This window comes from Clinocottus analis, unplaced genomic scaffold (genome assembly GCF_023055335.1).
Source record: "Clinocottus analis isolate CAN_PGR_092001 unplaced genomic scaffold, fCliAna1.0.p SCAF_22, whole genome shotgun sequence".
In the NCBI taxonomy this organism is placed as follows: Eukaryota; Metazoa; Chordata; class Actinopteri; order Perciformes; family Cottidae; genus Clinocottus; species Clinocottus analis.
Window position 1 is genome coordinate 8,276,663 of NW_027175954.1, and position 15,838 is coordinate 8,292,500.

The following is a 15,838-nucleotide window of genomic DNA, read 5'->3' on the forward strand; positions in this document are numbered from 1 at the left end:
CATTGTGACCCCGTTTCTGTCTGTTTGCACTGCACACTTAAGAGCTTATTATATTTCTGCTTGACCAGCATCCTGTATAATATGCGTGCAGACAATGTTGTGATCTAATCTGCAGGTGTGGTACTTCATGTTCTTTTCATCCACCAGAAACCTGCACAGATGGGATGGGAGCAAATTCCACACAATGCGTGGGCAGGAGGACCTTGCATAGTGTCAGACACTTTGTGAGGGAGTCCATCTGGAGGTAGGCTGGAGGTCACATGCCTCCTGTAAGCTACTGTGCAGGTTTAACACGGACACTCGCACAGGGCCTCCCAGGCACAGCTGTGGGATTTTGGATGCCCAGAGGCAGCAGGGCCTGTGACATTTTTAATCAATCAAAGGAAAACCCGTAACGCTGTTCTTGTAATGCTGCTTCAGACCCAGTTCTTAAGCCTTTAGAGCTCCACAAAATAGACCCAGGCAGTGGAAGTAAGCAGACTTGAAAGTTTATTCTGGTGGTGGATGGTGGTGGTATTTTTAGAAACTGCTGCAGTCAGATTATTATGATGTATCATTCCAGAGGTATTCCTTTGACAAATGCCTGGAGTGTTATAATTAACATGTCTATCAAACCAGCATTCACCATAAGCTCAGGGAAACATATGGGATATTCTCCTTCTGAATTGGCTGGTTTCATAAATACCTAAAGGTGGACCGTAAATGTTGAATTTTCTGCCTCCGGCCTGAGGCAACAATTTGGCATTTTTACTTTTTGATGAAAGAAAAACATTTATATCTTTATCTGTTTATGCTTTGGTTACGTTTTGTTGCCTAACAAATCACATGTAAGCTTTTAGAAATAGTCACATATCATTGTTTCTAGTGCTTCCACTGCTACTTGAGGAGAACATTTTAATATTAAAAAGTAAAGCCTTTCAAACACATCAAAATATGTTGCATTAAATAAATATGACTGAAAAATATAAACATATAAATAACTATTTAGCTGTGATAATATTTTAATTCAGTGATATGTGATTTGGGCAACCTCATATTACAGTAAGTAAATACATTTACTAGTTCATCTATATATGCTAGTTAATTCTTAATGTATCTGTACTTTTTGTATTTTGTCGATGATACTACAGAGAACAATGGTATCAAGATACATGTTGGCCAATAAGTCAGAGGAAGTACGCCATAACATAGCTGCCGCATGGTGTACTTCCTGTGACTTATTGGCCAACATGTATCTTGATACCATTTAAGCTAAAATCATCCAATACTACTGATATTACTATTGCTACTAATAATAGCAAACAATTCTAGTTTCTAAAGTGTTTTAATTGATGTATTACAATGTGTACAATTTCATCAGGTAAACATTTACAATGTAACTGATCATCTCATTGGTTGAAACTCTATAATTCAGTTATTTCATCACACACAGTGTTTTATCACAATGGTCATGTTCTGTTTAAAATACACAAGACCTTAACTGGTTTCAACCCTGGTCCATTTGTATGCATGCAAACATTAATTCATGTCTTCTACACGTTAATAGATAATATCAAAGGCAAACAGGAACAGTCTATTCCCGAGAAATGCAATTAAGTATAGTACAGCAAGGTTAGAGATCAAGCAACACACTATAGCTTACGTAAATACACAGTTTATGAAGTTTAGAAGGCCTTTACAATGTCAAAGCCAAAACCATTTGTCTCTCTCAAATATGACCATTAACAGAGAAATGTGCTTCATTAGTTGATGAATGATTAGAAAGAGTTTGTGCATGCAGTTCACTGAATGAGTATTGACGTCTCCATGATGCTTTACTTGTAATCTTTGGAACGAGTTTGATGATATTTGGTTTTTGACCATTTTAAGCTGTAGTAATGATTCTCCATCCATACCATCTTCTATCTTTCCTTCTATGTTTTGGTGAACTACCTCTGGATACATTTATGTTTGTAGTGGAAAGCAACATTGGTCAGCAGGTGCCAATACTCTGTTTCCAGTGGCTTCAGTGATAAGTTTTGTTACCATCGATCATTTCTATTAGTTGTTTGTAATGAGTAAACATATAGGATGTGAATCTATTGCAAATGCATTGTAATTATTTTGAAATTCTTTTTTGGGGTATCAGTATTATGCCTGTACAGTATGTAACTGTCCCCACTTTGCTGTATTAATATTACTGAGTGCAACTAGATTTGATGTTTTTCTACCTTGCACAATAAAAAAAATTACAGTTTACTTTTTTCTCTCACAACTATTTATATATGCCTAAACATTTTAGGGAAAATAAAATTGGGCCAAATTTGATATGGAAAAATGTGCAAAAATGCTTTCAAATAATGATAACACCAATAGTTTTCATGGCACTTTGTAATAACTGTGTGGAGCTGAATGGACCTCCTCTCAGAGTGGTGTGCTCTAATAGTCCTATTTAAAGCTCACCGGATGTTCGGTTAATATCAGTGTGTGGAGACATAGGAAGAACCAAAACTGTGAATATCTGTCTTGTTATGATTTGCCTTGTTATGATCTAACTTGTTATGATCATTTCTTTCTTCTTTTCAACATATCTGACATTACTACACTGTCTACACAACAATGGTTTGTTAGGTTGACATTTATGCTGTTCTGCGTGGGACAGCAACACTAATACTGACCATCTATCAACTTAAGATGAATTTGTGCTTGAGTAATTTATAACCAAAGTCTCCTATGGAACAGATAACGCATTCTGTCCAAGCACCACCACTAGCTTAAACATGCTGCTCTGCCCTAAATTCACATTGCACACCGCCTGTACAGTCAACTGCTCTAAGAATGTTACCAGTCTCGCCTACAGTATCTAAAATATTTGATGAGTAGCTACGTCACTTGCACTGGTAAAACGCTCCTTTAATTAATTATTAGTGTGATGCCCTACAGACGATGTGAAAGCTGAACACTAGTGTTGAAATTCTCGTTTCCACATAATCATGATGCTATCTTTACTGCTGCACCTCCCCTATTGAAAGCGTCATGTTAACTAAGAGTTGCTATGCTGCCAGGAGCTTCATCATTAAAACGTATGACACATCCGGCCTGCAATTTACAACACTGGCCAATGAGACAATTAGCCAGCTGTTGCTGCAGGGATAGGGCAGAGCCAAGGTGGGATTTTTTAAAAATCTTATAACAATAACAATAAAAAAAACACATCGAAAGCAGCTTTTATCAATAGCTAGTGCAGGTGTTCACACACAGTTAAGTGAGCCTCACACTTGCTGATGCTAATTGCTCCACTTTCTGAAAAACCCAGTTTTAATAATAAAATCCTAAAAAATGCCCAAAGAAGGTTGTTTTTTTCTGCATTTTGGCACAATCAGTATATAGCACCACCAAAGTTCTGCCAAGCAGTCTGTTTGGAGATAAATCGTTAAAGCATATTCATCCAAACATGAAAGTCACACTGGCATCTTAGCACCAGCTGTAGAAATAAGATTATCCTATCAGCGGTGTACAGAGTTTCTAGCCCCGCTATGCTGCAAGTCTCACTGGAGCTTGATGCGAGAGAGAGAGAGAGAGAGAGAGAGAGAGAGAGAGAGAGAGAGAGAGAGAGAGAGAGAGAGAGCTCCTCGTTGAAGAGAGGAAGCAGAGTTAACCACTGGGAGTTGAAGCAAATCTATTCTGGCCTTTCAGAGATACAGTTGTTCAAACTAATCTCACTTTTCACTTTAGTCTTGATGTTGTGAAAAGCTCTGGCTTGGTAACCCACAGCAGGGGTTTGTTGCATTCCTTTGTTTCCCCTGTTTCTCTTTTCATCCCATCTTTTATTGCTACTCTTGCATCGTCGCTGAACTAGACTTTGTGTTTGCAAACACTTTTTGTGCTTTGTTTTGACTTTCTGAGCACATGGGTGGGGTTTACGGGCAGTAGAATAAGAGCCTTACGTTACAACCAATTACGCAAATTGTGTGAAAAACTAGTACGCACTTTCTAGATTGGCCTGGAACAGTCATTCCAACTGGTCTAATGCTCCAAAGAGATTAAAACATTTTTAACAGATCCTGTAGCTTAAGTCTGATTATCTGGTTGGTTGATGCATTTTCATACCTTTCAAGAAAACCCTACTGTTCGACTCCAGGAAACAACACATTTTGCTCCAACAACAGTCACAATTACAACTGTTGTCGGTGGAAGATTTTTTTCTGCATCCTGTAACTTTAAAGCACATGTGTCTTAAGACTTAGCGGTCCTCAATTCACATAGTAAAAAACAATACACAACAAGTGCTCAAAAGACTCACATACTCTCACACACAGAAACAAAATAGCAAAAGAACTCAAATCAATGGTTTCCTTTTTGTTGCGCAGGCTCAAGTACCGTTGGCCTCAGGTGAAGTGAGGCTTTAGAGCAAAGTCCTTTCCTTGTATAGTCCTACTAATAAAGGCCAGTAGAATTCAGCTGGTACTGCACCCTCACTGCCTCCACACTCTTCAATCTCTCAGAGTAGCGGTCATTAACTGGTGGCAGTCCAGATCCCCTCGCAGCTCCAGTGGGCCTGGCAGCCTCATGCCGGTCTTCTGATCCACACACCAGCACTTTCCCCGCTGGCCGTCACGTGCCGGATGACACTGTGGCCAAAAAAGATAGAATAGTACTTTAGCCACACATAACAGCTTCAACTCTCAGTTTAAATATTAAAGTTGCTGCAATAAATGTTTTTGTATTAACAAGTACTTGACAAGTTGTTGCTCATAATAATTAACCCGTAGACACTTATCATGTGACCCTGCAGTTCTCTTAACCTTCACTGGACTTTATGTCATTTTCTAAATCAGTACTGTGGTTGTTTTTGGATTTGGACTGTAGCTCAAAGACTTACAACTTGACTTGGACTTTCATATAAAATAACCTGAGAGCATCTCTGAAACACTGTGCACAGTCTGGTAGCTAAAAAGACATACATTTATCTCAGGAGTTGGTGGAGAGAAAAACAGATGGAAAAGATGGCGGACATTGGCATTTATTTTGCCAGGTGGAAAACAAAACTCCAAATGAATGCTTATGTTGCTTTGTGTCTTCTGTACGTGAACATAGTTGGTTAAGGTGATAATTTGTGTTTGTGTTGTGTCAATAATGAATTAAATCAGATTTGTATAAAACTGAGCACTAGGTAAGAGGTTACAGACAATTGATTATCTTCAAAAAAAAGCAGTCAATGCTCTGTTGGCAGACATATTCCTCTAAGATAACATCAGACCTGTAGCTTTTAAAGATGTTTTCATTGTTTTTGCACACTCTGTCCTGCATGAATGGTCAGGTGGTCAAATGACTGTATTTGTATATCAATGTGTACATACATTAAGACAAACTACACCTATATGGCAAGTAATTCAATTATTAGATTCACACTGAGAGCATGAGATTCCTTCTGTGAACTTAAAAAAAATCCTGTCATAAAAAGTCTATTGATTTACCGTTTCAAGAAGCCCCCAAGACCACTTAACAATCTCAGAGCAACCCTGCCATGAAATGATTGCCAGTTGTCCCTCATGACCTGTGCTTTACTTCCCAATAGGGTTTATCGCAGTGCAGTTTTAGTTAAACAGTAAACAGATGCCTGTGATTCTGAGCAGACAGTTACACAATCAACATAACTCAGACTCTTGATGACTGGTGCCTGAGCAGAGCTTTCTTTTTTTATCTCACACTCTGTGTCTGCTGCTTTGTTTGCATATTCTCGTCACAGCAGTCTTATCAGTGGTTTTTTGTTCTTTGATTGTCTCCCTCTTATCTGCATAGTTGCCCAACCTTGCGAAGACAGAATAACAAAAAAGTAACTGCATCCAAGGTAATTTCATCCATCACAGCAATAAGGTGATTTTTTTGGGAAACCACTTTACACACGCCGTTTCACTCTTGTTCCTGGACCAAAAGAAATCACTTTGCATGTGAGCTTAGAAAAATAAGGACATGGTATTACCACGTCTGTCTGCTTGGAGACGGTTTTGTGTTGATCTTTAACTAGTAAATGACAATATTGTATCGGCTACCTGTAGCCTGTTGTGTGTCTTTACCCACAGATTTCTGGTTTGAAAGGAACCGTTTGAAATATATGAATAGACATTTTTAATAACAAATCACCACTGCACATGGCCAAATAGTGGTTTGCTCAGTAAATCAATAAAGCTCATGATGAGCGTATGCTTGAGTTCCCACACCTGTTTAGGGTGGAAATCTCCGTTCTTGTCACAGTTAGGAATGGGGATCGTGAAGAGATCATCATGCGTGCGGCTGTTTGACGCTAGTCTGTCGAGTGCTCTCTGTAGCTCAGCACGACATGGAGCCTGTAGGAGAAAAGACACATTTTATTTGATTGTCTAACACATTAAGCATCATTAGCGTTACAGATGTAGATTTGTGTGTCAACATTAACAGTGGTACAAAACACTTGCTGTTTATAAAAGAAGAAAATAATCAGGTTGAGGTCAAATCTAAAAATCAGCCACAATAAGTTGCTTTAGTGAGGTGATAGCAAAACAATACAAAATGTTCTTACATTGTGTGGGCATGGAGATGACTTTGCAAATAGAGCTAAGAGTGAGCCTCGTTGAATTCACTCGCCAACTAATGACTCCATGTGAATTATATCATTCTGGCAGATTCTTTGAATCAATTGCCAAAAGCCTTCTCAGAAAGTCTTTAAAAACATAAAACATTATATATGTGGGAGACTGTGGTATTACTGTGCATTCATGTTACACGTTTCTGTGGTAAATTAATGTACTAAAATGTGGTGCAACCAGCCTGGTACAGATTAATGGCGAGTTCATGATCCTGACCATGCCAATGTCAAAACAAGAAATTGCATGTTGATGCACCTGTACTTTATTTCGCAGGACTGCAATTAAATGTTGTGGTCTGTAAATAATTAATTTGTACATTTACAACCTGACAGTTACGCTTTAGAATTGAAATGCCTTAATGTAAAACACCTGCGGGGGCCGGGGCATGTGCTGCAGAGGGGTTTGCTTGGGTTTGTTGTTTTCTGTGAAACTGATAATAGTGTCAGAAGGTCGGTTTCTCTCACCAGCGTTGCCTTGGTCTCCTCCCTGGCTGTGTTGCTTCTCTGATTTGTCGATTTTGGAGGATGTCTTGCCAGGGTCTTCTGTATGCAACGCTTGTCCTGTGGACTGCACCGGATATTGCTGTTGTTTGGGTGGTCAGGAATGATCTCATCCTGCCTGTCCATCGCTAAATGACAAGAAATCATACTTTAGTTCCTTAAATCAAACAACAAGGTGTCATCGAGCATAACAAACAGTTTGTCAAATACATTTACATTTATTATCATTTAATTATATGAGCATAATTTCGGGGAACATCCGGGTGAGATGGAGGCTAAAAAGGAGGCCAGGTTAATCTCAAGGTCACAGAGCCGTATTCCCACTCTCGGGGTTAATCTGTATCTCGGCTCCAGCTCTGGTGCCCAACTACCGTGCCACAGCTACGCCACGAGCTCGATGGCTTTTTGAACGATAGCTGGAGTGCTGTGGTCCGGCAGGCAGCCAGCTGCTTCCTCAGGAAATGCCCCCCTCCCTTTTCATTCTCCACCCCTCCACAACAACCTCGGCCTGTGCCAGATGGAGGTTGTTAAAGGGTATTTGCACTGTCACGAGTGGGCACAACTGTGTGTGAGATGGTTGGTGGTTTGGGGCACAACATGGGCAAAATGAAAGACAAAGGTTGTGCGTTCCTTCGAAAAACAGCTTTTCACCTGTGGCTTGTAAATCTTGGCAGAGTTTATGCTTTCTGATCATAACCCTTGGCATTTTACAGATTGGCACTGGAATCAAAGCACTGCAATTTTACCGTTTTGAAACTGTTCATGCTGAACTAGATCTGAGCTCTGGTTAATATCTAAGGTCACTGCCAGGCATTCGGTTAATGGCTGTTGGCAAAGAGACAATGAAGGTGGCTTAGTAGCCTTCTCTATTTTGTGCAATGTGCAGCCTTTTCTTATGTCTACAATGCATTAAGGATGCAAACACACAATCCAAACCAGTAAGCTTTTCTTACTAGTTTGTGAGCTGGTCCTCGCTCCGATAGATTCAGGATATTGATCCTGCGCCATTTTCATTTTTTTTGGCGCCAGGAGTTGGAAGTTGACCATGTTCCTCTGAACTTAATAGACAGTCATCTTGCTTGGCTTAGTTTGTCTGGGGGAGAAGTGTCTCTTGGCTGTTTTGAATCTTTTTTTGCAGTCAAGGCTTGCTCATCAGCATTTTATTCCCCAAGAGCGAACAGGGTTTCAGCTGTTTCCTTTGTTCCAAGTTGTTTGTTCACCTCTTTCGCTAGTTCACACTTTTCCGATTCTCCGTTTTTTTGTAGGGCGAGCCAAAGTGATTTAGAAGTGGGTCAGGGGTGGCATGTCCTGTTTGCTACCACGGCTGTTTTCTATGGAGGAAGTTGCAACTTCTGTGGTTTCAATTGAGCAGCTTTTGACTTTTAAAATATAGTTCTTCTTACGGAGCATTATCAACCCCTCAGCTCATACATTGTAATGCATTGCCAATGCACAGCAGAGATAAAGACAGATCTTGAGTAAACATATAATCGTGTTCTTAGTTAAATATTTGTTGTCACATTTCAGCTGCCGCCAGCCATGTGAGCATTTAAAGGGGTCGTCAGATTTCAAATTCCTCTGTTTGTGGCTTTAAGAAAGAACTTGTAAACCTCAGAGATAAATATCCTCCTCAAATAAATATTTAGTTATGCTTCGCAAGATTGGCGGAGTGCTTTCCAATGGTTTATACTTTCACAAGCTCATATATTGTGTCTTAGCCAAACAAGAGTCCACTATTGGAGACATAATGGAGTACAACAGCCTGAGATGCCCCCTTGTAAGAAATAACATCTTAATTTGTGCTGTGTTTTATATAGATTTACTGAGGATTGTTACAAGGTACAGGTAGACAGATTAGCCTTGACATTGAAAACAGTAAGAATAACTGCTGAGTTACAGGATACAGAGAGAATGACATTTTTAAAATCAAAGTTTCTACTGAGGTTTTCAAATGAAGCTCTGAATGTCTGGCATCACAATTTCTGACGTTGTCACCCTTTTTGTTATTTTGATAATGTAGATGCTGTTAGATTGCTCGGCCGCTCCGACAGGTGTGGGCTTCTCCTTGTGTGCAGCAAGCAGGGAAGTTCACTTTTTTGACTGCAGTAAAAATGTTGGATTTGAAAGGCTAAGCACCAACAAGTATGGATTGAAGCGAATACGTCGTCCAATAAAAACATGACTTTTAAACTTTATAACGCTCCGGAGTTATTAGAAATGTTTGGATCACACAAAGCAGAAACAATCCTACGCAGTCATAACTGGAATCTAATTCTACAAATAGTATATTACTACTAATAATACAAGTGTAGCCTAATCTTTATCTTCAACGGTGCAGAAATACCATGCAGCATTTGAATGTTGATTTAGAATCAAATTGTCAACATTAGAAAGGAACCATCGAAGCATCATTGAAAAAACCTCAAATTTAAGCTTCAAATAACAGTTCAAGGTGAAGCAACTCCTGTGCCATCGCACTTTTCAGACCAGACATACTAAAAACATTTAACCTCAGAAGGCAGTGAAGCATTACTTTATTCTAAACTTGCGTTCACGTAACATGTCAGGAAAAGAAGAGAAACTAAAATCAAATTGTAGAGCAAACGGTGAAATCATTATTGCTGTGATCTTAAGTTAAACTCATATTGATCTATTTGTCTTCTGCATTAAATTCAACCCAACTATTCAGTGCAATGGAGAGCCACTGCTCACTGCACAGGCATCAACTACGTTATTGAGGTCTGTGCCTTAGGCGGGGTCGTGTCTGTTCTGCCGCCTTATTCATTTAGGTTTTACAGACATGGGGATTAACCTGATTTTAACAATATGCAAAACACAACGTGCCTACTGTGTCTTAAAATGAAAATTTCACAGAAAATCATTGTTTTATGTTGTAACTTTCCTTGATACTAATTAGAATGTATTATACTATATTGAAAGCAACTAATCTCCTGGAAAGTAAAACTCTTTGGGGAGCCTCCTCCAAAAAGTTTTGGAACACCTAATGATAAGTGTCTTTTCCGCAGTTTCTGGCAGTAAACTCAAAAGTCACCCCGGCTTAATCCCAAAAAACTGTTCTTTTCAGTGGATCCTGGTTTCCAGGCATGAGATTTCTTTGAATCAGTTAATCATCAGCATGTATGTCCAGTGCTGTTGTCAGAACGCTGTTAAAGACTACCAGTATGTGCTGTAAAAAAAAGGCAATAGAATTTTTTTGAAAAGTGTCATTTGTCAAAGGAAAGATGTGAAATAAATGTTAAATCTGTTTAAATCAACACTGAATCACAAAGACAACCTTTGTGTAACGAAAACCTGCTGCTGCGGCCGCACTGTCTGATGCTGCTGTGGCCACTTACTCATTCATCTGATGATAAAGCAGATCAAAAGAGAGCAAAGCGGCAACAGTTTGCCGTCCTGTTTGATTACATCTGTTACACAGTCTTTTACATCCACAATCAGAGAGAAACTGAATATGAAATGAGAGAGCAGAAAGTCTTCCAGATGAATCATCCTCAGAATAAATAATATTTATCCTGACCAAAAACTATTTTGATTCAAACATTATACTTCATGATGCAAATGAATCACATTTTGCAAACTGGAGTGCAGTTTCAGGTTTCCCTACATTCATAGTTTCAGAATGGAATTGTATTTTATAATTTAGATAAACACATGTTCAAAGACATCTGTGTCACTTATCCAACACTATAAACTGGACTGAGGTATTATAGTGATGTGTCAAAACTCCATAAGCAGAACTCCTTCACGGCTTGTTTTCTAGATTTGTTTTGTGAGCAGATCTGTGAGTAAATTCTGTCATAGCAAGCTGGGGTAATCTTGGCCTTCATCACTTGTTGATGCACTTATACTACTTCTACATGTGATGTGATATGTGGGAATATAGAGAAACCTGCAGCTTCACTGAATTAGGTCAATCTATTTTGAGTTACATCATTAACTTAATTTTGAGTGGATTGCTCTTGTTGTAATATATGCACAGAACCAGGGTCTCGAGTGAAGAGGCCAGGAGAGGAAATTTTTAACACGAGTGTTTCTACGGGCCATTGAAGGGTTATTCTACCTGAAATAGTCATAACAAATACAATATTTAATCTTTATGAGAGGTATGAATGACGAGTAATGACCACTGCTCAGAAAATAGAATTGGTAATAAACATCACCATTAATCCAGATATTGACTTGTAGATTTACTGCATTGTTTTATTGTCAAATGAATAGGTTCATGTTTGAATTCTCAGTTTATGAGTATTAACTGTCATGAGGCACGTTTCATTGCAATGTTAGGTTGTTTATGCGTCTTTCAGCCCCAACACTAGAACTCAATTCAATTCAGTTTATTGTATATAACCCGGACTCACAAATACAAAATTTGGAGGGCTTTGCAATCTGTAGACACAACATCCCTGTCCTCACATCGGATCAGGAAAAACTCCCCCAAATAAAGATAGTAAAAACTCTAGTAAAAACTCACAAATAACAAAGGGAAGAAACCTGAGTGAGAGCAACAGAGGAGGATCCCTCTCCGCGGATGGACAGAAGGGGGCCAATCACGGTTAATCCTGCACGAGAGCCCCAGCTGTACAAATGTGCTGCACACCCCAAAGAAAGCAAATACACAACATTAAGGGACATCTGCTGAAAGAGGTTTGGGGCAAATCTTCCTGTAGCATTCTGAAAATATGTCCACATCTTAAGTACAACTCCCAAAACATACCGGGGAGACCTTGCTCCCTGCTTGAAAGGAAAATCTAGGTTAGCATGCTGCTTTCATAAAGACCTGTGTGCGTCACAATAAACCGGGGCGTAGTTGGACAGAGTCTGGCTCCATCGACAGTTTCATTCGTGCAACTCCTTTGGTGACTGTAGGTGTAAGGCTTTTCATATCTGACATCTGTATCGGTTTGTAAATAATATCTTTTTCACTGTCAGAGGGAAGCATTTGAATACGACACCAGAGCAGACTCTGCAGGAATGCCGTGACAGATGCCAGCATACGCATAATGATTTATTCCAAGTATTGAGATGGAAAGGGGTTTCTAAGAATAAGATATTAAGATGCGACAAGCCTGTCTTAGACCTTGTCATAAGAGACAGAGTAATGCTTGTTGTTGCTAAGGAAATTTGGTTCAAGATTAGCTTTTTGGTTGATACATTGTTGAAAGAAAAACAGTTTTGAACCAAAAAGACTCATAACTCTTGCAACTACTTTGCTACTTCTTTCATCGGTAGTCAGCAGAAAGTCAGCCTTAAAATGAAGTAGCAGTGATAAGGCAGCAAAAACATTTGTTGTGTTATGTTTCATTATATCAATACAGAGCTGTAACTATTAGCCTAAACACCCTAAATTCCTTTTAATGGGCTGATGAGATCCTACGGCCCTCTTTTATCATGAATTCTCTCTGATTTTCCAAACCCTCTTCTATTTTTATCTAGCATGTTCACTGTTGCTAGGAGTGGGGCAGCGTCAGACATGTATTCAGGAGATGCACCCCCTTGTTTAATAATGCATAAGTACGGTGAATGCGCCACAAAGGAAATCGCTTGCTTGTGACTGAAGCTGCTCCTCGCCTCTCCCCTACGCCTTTCTGATTGTTTCTCTGCTGCCATGGTTTACACAGAACATTCTTATACAGCGGTTCTGAGCTAGTGCCCAGAAAAATTGATTTACAGAGAGATTTATTGGGCAGCACCTTCCCAGCTTTGTTATGACAGACTCCAGGGGTGAGAAGGAGTGTGGAGGTAAACAGAACTTAGCACTCAGATTACAGAACACCAAAAACCAAACTTATGAACTTTAAAAAAATCTTCCATCTACTGACATCCCCCATCTCCCCTTCCCCTCCAATTCCGGGCCATCTGATCGGACCAGGCAGCATCACAGAGCAGAAATAATGAATATTCTGAAAGATAAACGGGTATGGATGGAACGAGCTGGGCCAAGCTGAGACAGCCTTTTGTTTTTATCATGATGTGAACAGCTTTCCTCTTGATTCAGATTCCATTTATTCGTGCTATGTGCCGGCCTAACCTATGCTGGCCCTGCATAGAGAGCAGAAGGCTCTCATTTCAGCTCTGGCAGCAAGAGTGCCGATGAGCTCATCCTCATGATGAAGCTGGACGTGGTGGGCGATGCGCTGGAAGGCTTATTGGGGTGGGGCGGGGGGAAACAGATGCTACAATGAAGATGAGAGTCCTGGGAGTTTTAGGTTGGCTAAGTTCATCCAATCTTTGGTGTTCTGGCACTAACCGATAGCCTAGTGCCATAACCAGTAACTATCTGGGAGCCTGGACTCAGTGGGCCTGTTAGTTGATAATCGGGAACAAATGCAAGAACCACCTTGTCTGCGACACATAACAATTGTCTCATATGGCATAATGGAAATCAACACCACTCCCTTTGTGGAGCGATGAGGAAGATAAACCGTAGGGTGTTTCATCAGTAGAAATAAGTTAATGTCAAAGCAGTGAACTGGAACTGGATCTGCAGATAACACATCTCGTGTTAGACATCCCACTGTGTGAAAGTGGAAACAGACTTGCTTCTTTGCAAGAGGAATGCAACAATAAAGAGGAGAGTAAGAAGCCACCCCAAAACAGTGTGATAGAGACATCAGCAGTAGAAAAAGAGTAAGACGTCTGTAGCAGCAGGATGAGGAATGGGGGCGTCCATGAAAGAGCACCAAGTGAATTACTGAGAGCTCTAATAGCCCCAGGCTGGCCACACTCCATTACAGTCATTTCATACAGCAGCTTTTATTACCTCCTCCCATTACAAACACACACACATGTTCACTTCTCCACACACACTCAGACTCTCACATTCCCAATACCACCACAATGCATTTCATTTCGCTGCCTGAACTACACGACTACCTGCAGGATCTCAGTTTAACATTAGCATGATGAGGTAATTGCACACCCAACGGTTGCTGAGAAAGGAAATTTTTAGTGTGGCTATCTGCATTGACCAAATGCATTGTTTCCTCACCAAAACAGGTAACTAACTTGCACACCACACAGTCCTAAACAGTGCAGTCACATGCAGAACACATATACAGTAGAATGAGTCCTCATGGGCACTATAGTGGGCACTCACACCCACCTCAGCTATCACCACAGTGCTCTCATCTCTGAAGCCTGCTCTGCGTCTTACATCAGGGCCCCTATCACAGCGAGCGGCCGCAAGACAGCAGAGGGACTGTGTGTGCTCTCCCATCAGGCCATGCGTGAGGAGCTCGTGTGTGTCCACCCTCTGGTTCAGGGTTTAGCCGAGATTAGGGTAAACAAGCAGAACATTGTCACTCCCAACCCCCAACTCTGACCCTGCCCGGCTAAAGTAAGGCCCAGGGAGCGGAGACAGAAAACATTCTGGTCTCCACAGAGCGAGAGGGAGACAGAGACACAAGTCCAGGTTTGGAGCGACCTGGTCAGCATACTATGAGAGCATCTTGACATACACATCTGCAGATTAGTAGTGTAAATGCATTGGTACTGTAAGCCGAATTTGAATTGACAATAACTAAAAGGAATTAGAAGTATCCCGTGTTAAATAGTACACACAGACTCTGACCCCTTCGCTCTCACCTGAGTTCTCCTCCACCTCTCTCTCATCAGTGCACACCCCCTGGCCGTGCATCAGTGAGTGCAGTGGCCTCTCAACGCCACGCGGCGGGTAGCAGCGGAGGCCCGTGCCACATCTGGGCGAGTAGACACCACAGTGCGCCGCTTTTGGCAGGGCGCAGGTGGGGCAGCAGCCGCAGCCGGCCTCCCGCACGGTCTCCTCACAGCCATCCGGCAGACGACAACTGGCTAACCTTTCCTCGGAGCACAATGGGCAACGGATGGCTTGGTCCGACAAGCACAGTGCCACCAGTGACAGGGCGCCAAATGCCCAAAGGCCCCAGCAGGATGGAGCTACTGCCAAGCCACCTCCACGCACCATGGCAGCCATGGCACCTGCACGCAATCCTTCGCCCTCGTATATGCTCCTCTCTGCTTCCCTCTCCTCTGAGTGTTGTGCAGCTTTTGATCACTTTCTGCTTCAACAGCAGATTTTAGACCTACAAGGGAGGGTTGAGGTTTGTCCAGGGTAGTCTTTGATATTTTCAGCTGGTTAGTGTTTCAATTGCAGAGATACAATGCCTCTGCTGTACTGCCTCTCTGTTCCTCTGATTCAATTTCAAGCGCAGAAATTGGAGCCTGCTGTTGATCTGCTCGGCTGGCGAATGTAGTGGTGATAAGAACTAGTTTTTGTTATGTTGGAATGAACAGTTGCAGGAAGGATATCCACCTCTGTGTTCAGGTGTGTCTTGCCCTCTCTTCGAGTTTGAGTCCAGAGGCTCGCCCGCCCTCTCATGAAACACCAAAAATCTGGTCTACAAGTGTCCAAATTCAAAGCAGGTCATCAAAAGGCAGCGTTTTAAGTAACAGCTGCAGTTTCCTCCTCTTGCCGGTGTGCAGTGTAAAGGACTCGCTCCTGAGAATGGCTCAACACGAGTGGCTCTCCTTGGACTTTATACTGGTCCGTGGACACGCCTCTTTCTCCAGTGAGAGAGGAGCTGAAAAGCACAGCAGAGAAAAGCCACACTAAAGCTCTCTCCCTCTGTCTCCCTCTATCTTATTCTCTCGCTCTCTTACTCAGACACAGAAGCGTATATACAAACTCCCTCACTTGTCCTTTCTCAATCCTGAGTGCACGTAGAGAAACAAAAC

General features: G+C 41.2%; 1 protein-coding gene across 1 annotated transcript; it reads right to left on the reverse strand.

Moving 5' to 3' along the window:
- Positions 1-1,305: 1,305 nt before the first annotated feature.
- On the reverse strand, positions 1,306-15,595 carry LOC137792831 (insulin-like growth factor-binding protein 4). The gene is made up of 4 exons (XM_068588592.1): positions 14,711-15,595; positions 7,070-7,233; positions 6,201-6,326; positions 1,306-4,610 (listed from the first exon to the last, which is right to left on the reverse strand). Exons 1-4 carry the CDS (start codon positions 15,075-15,077, stop codon positions 4,473-4,475), a joined length of 795 nt encoding a protein of 264 aa, XP_068444693.1. The 5' UTR covers positions 15,078-15,595; the 3' UTR covers positions 1,306-4,472.
- Between the last annotated feature and the right edge of the window lie 243 nt (positions 15,596-15,838).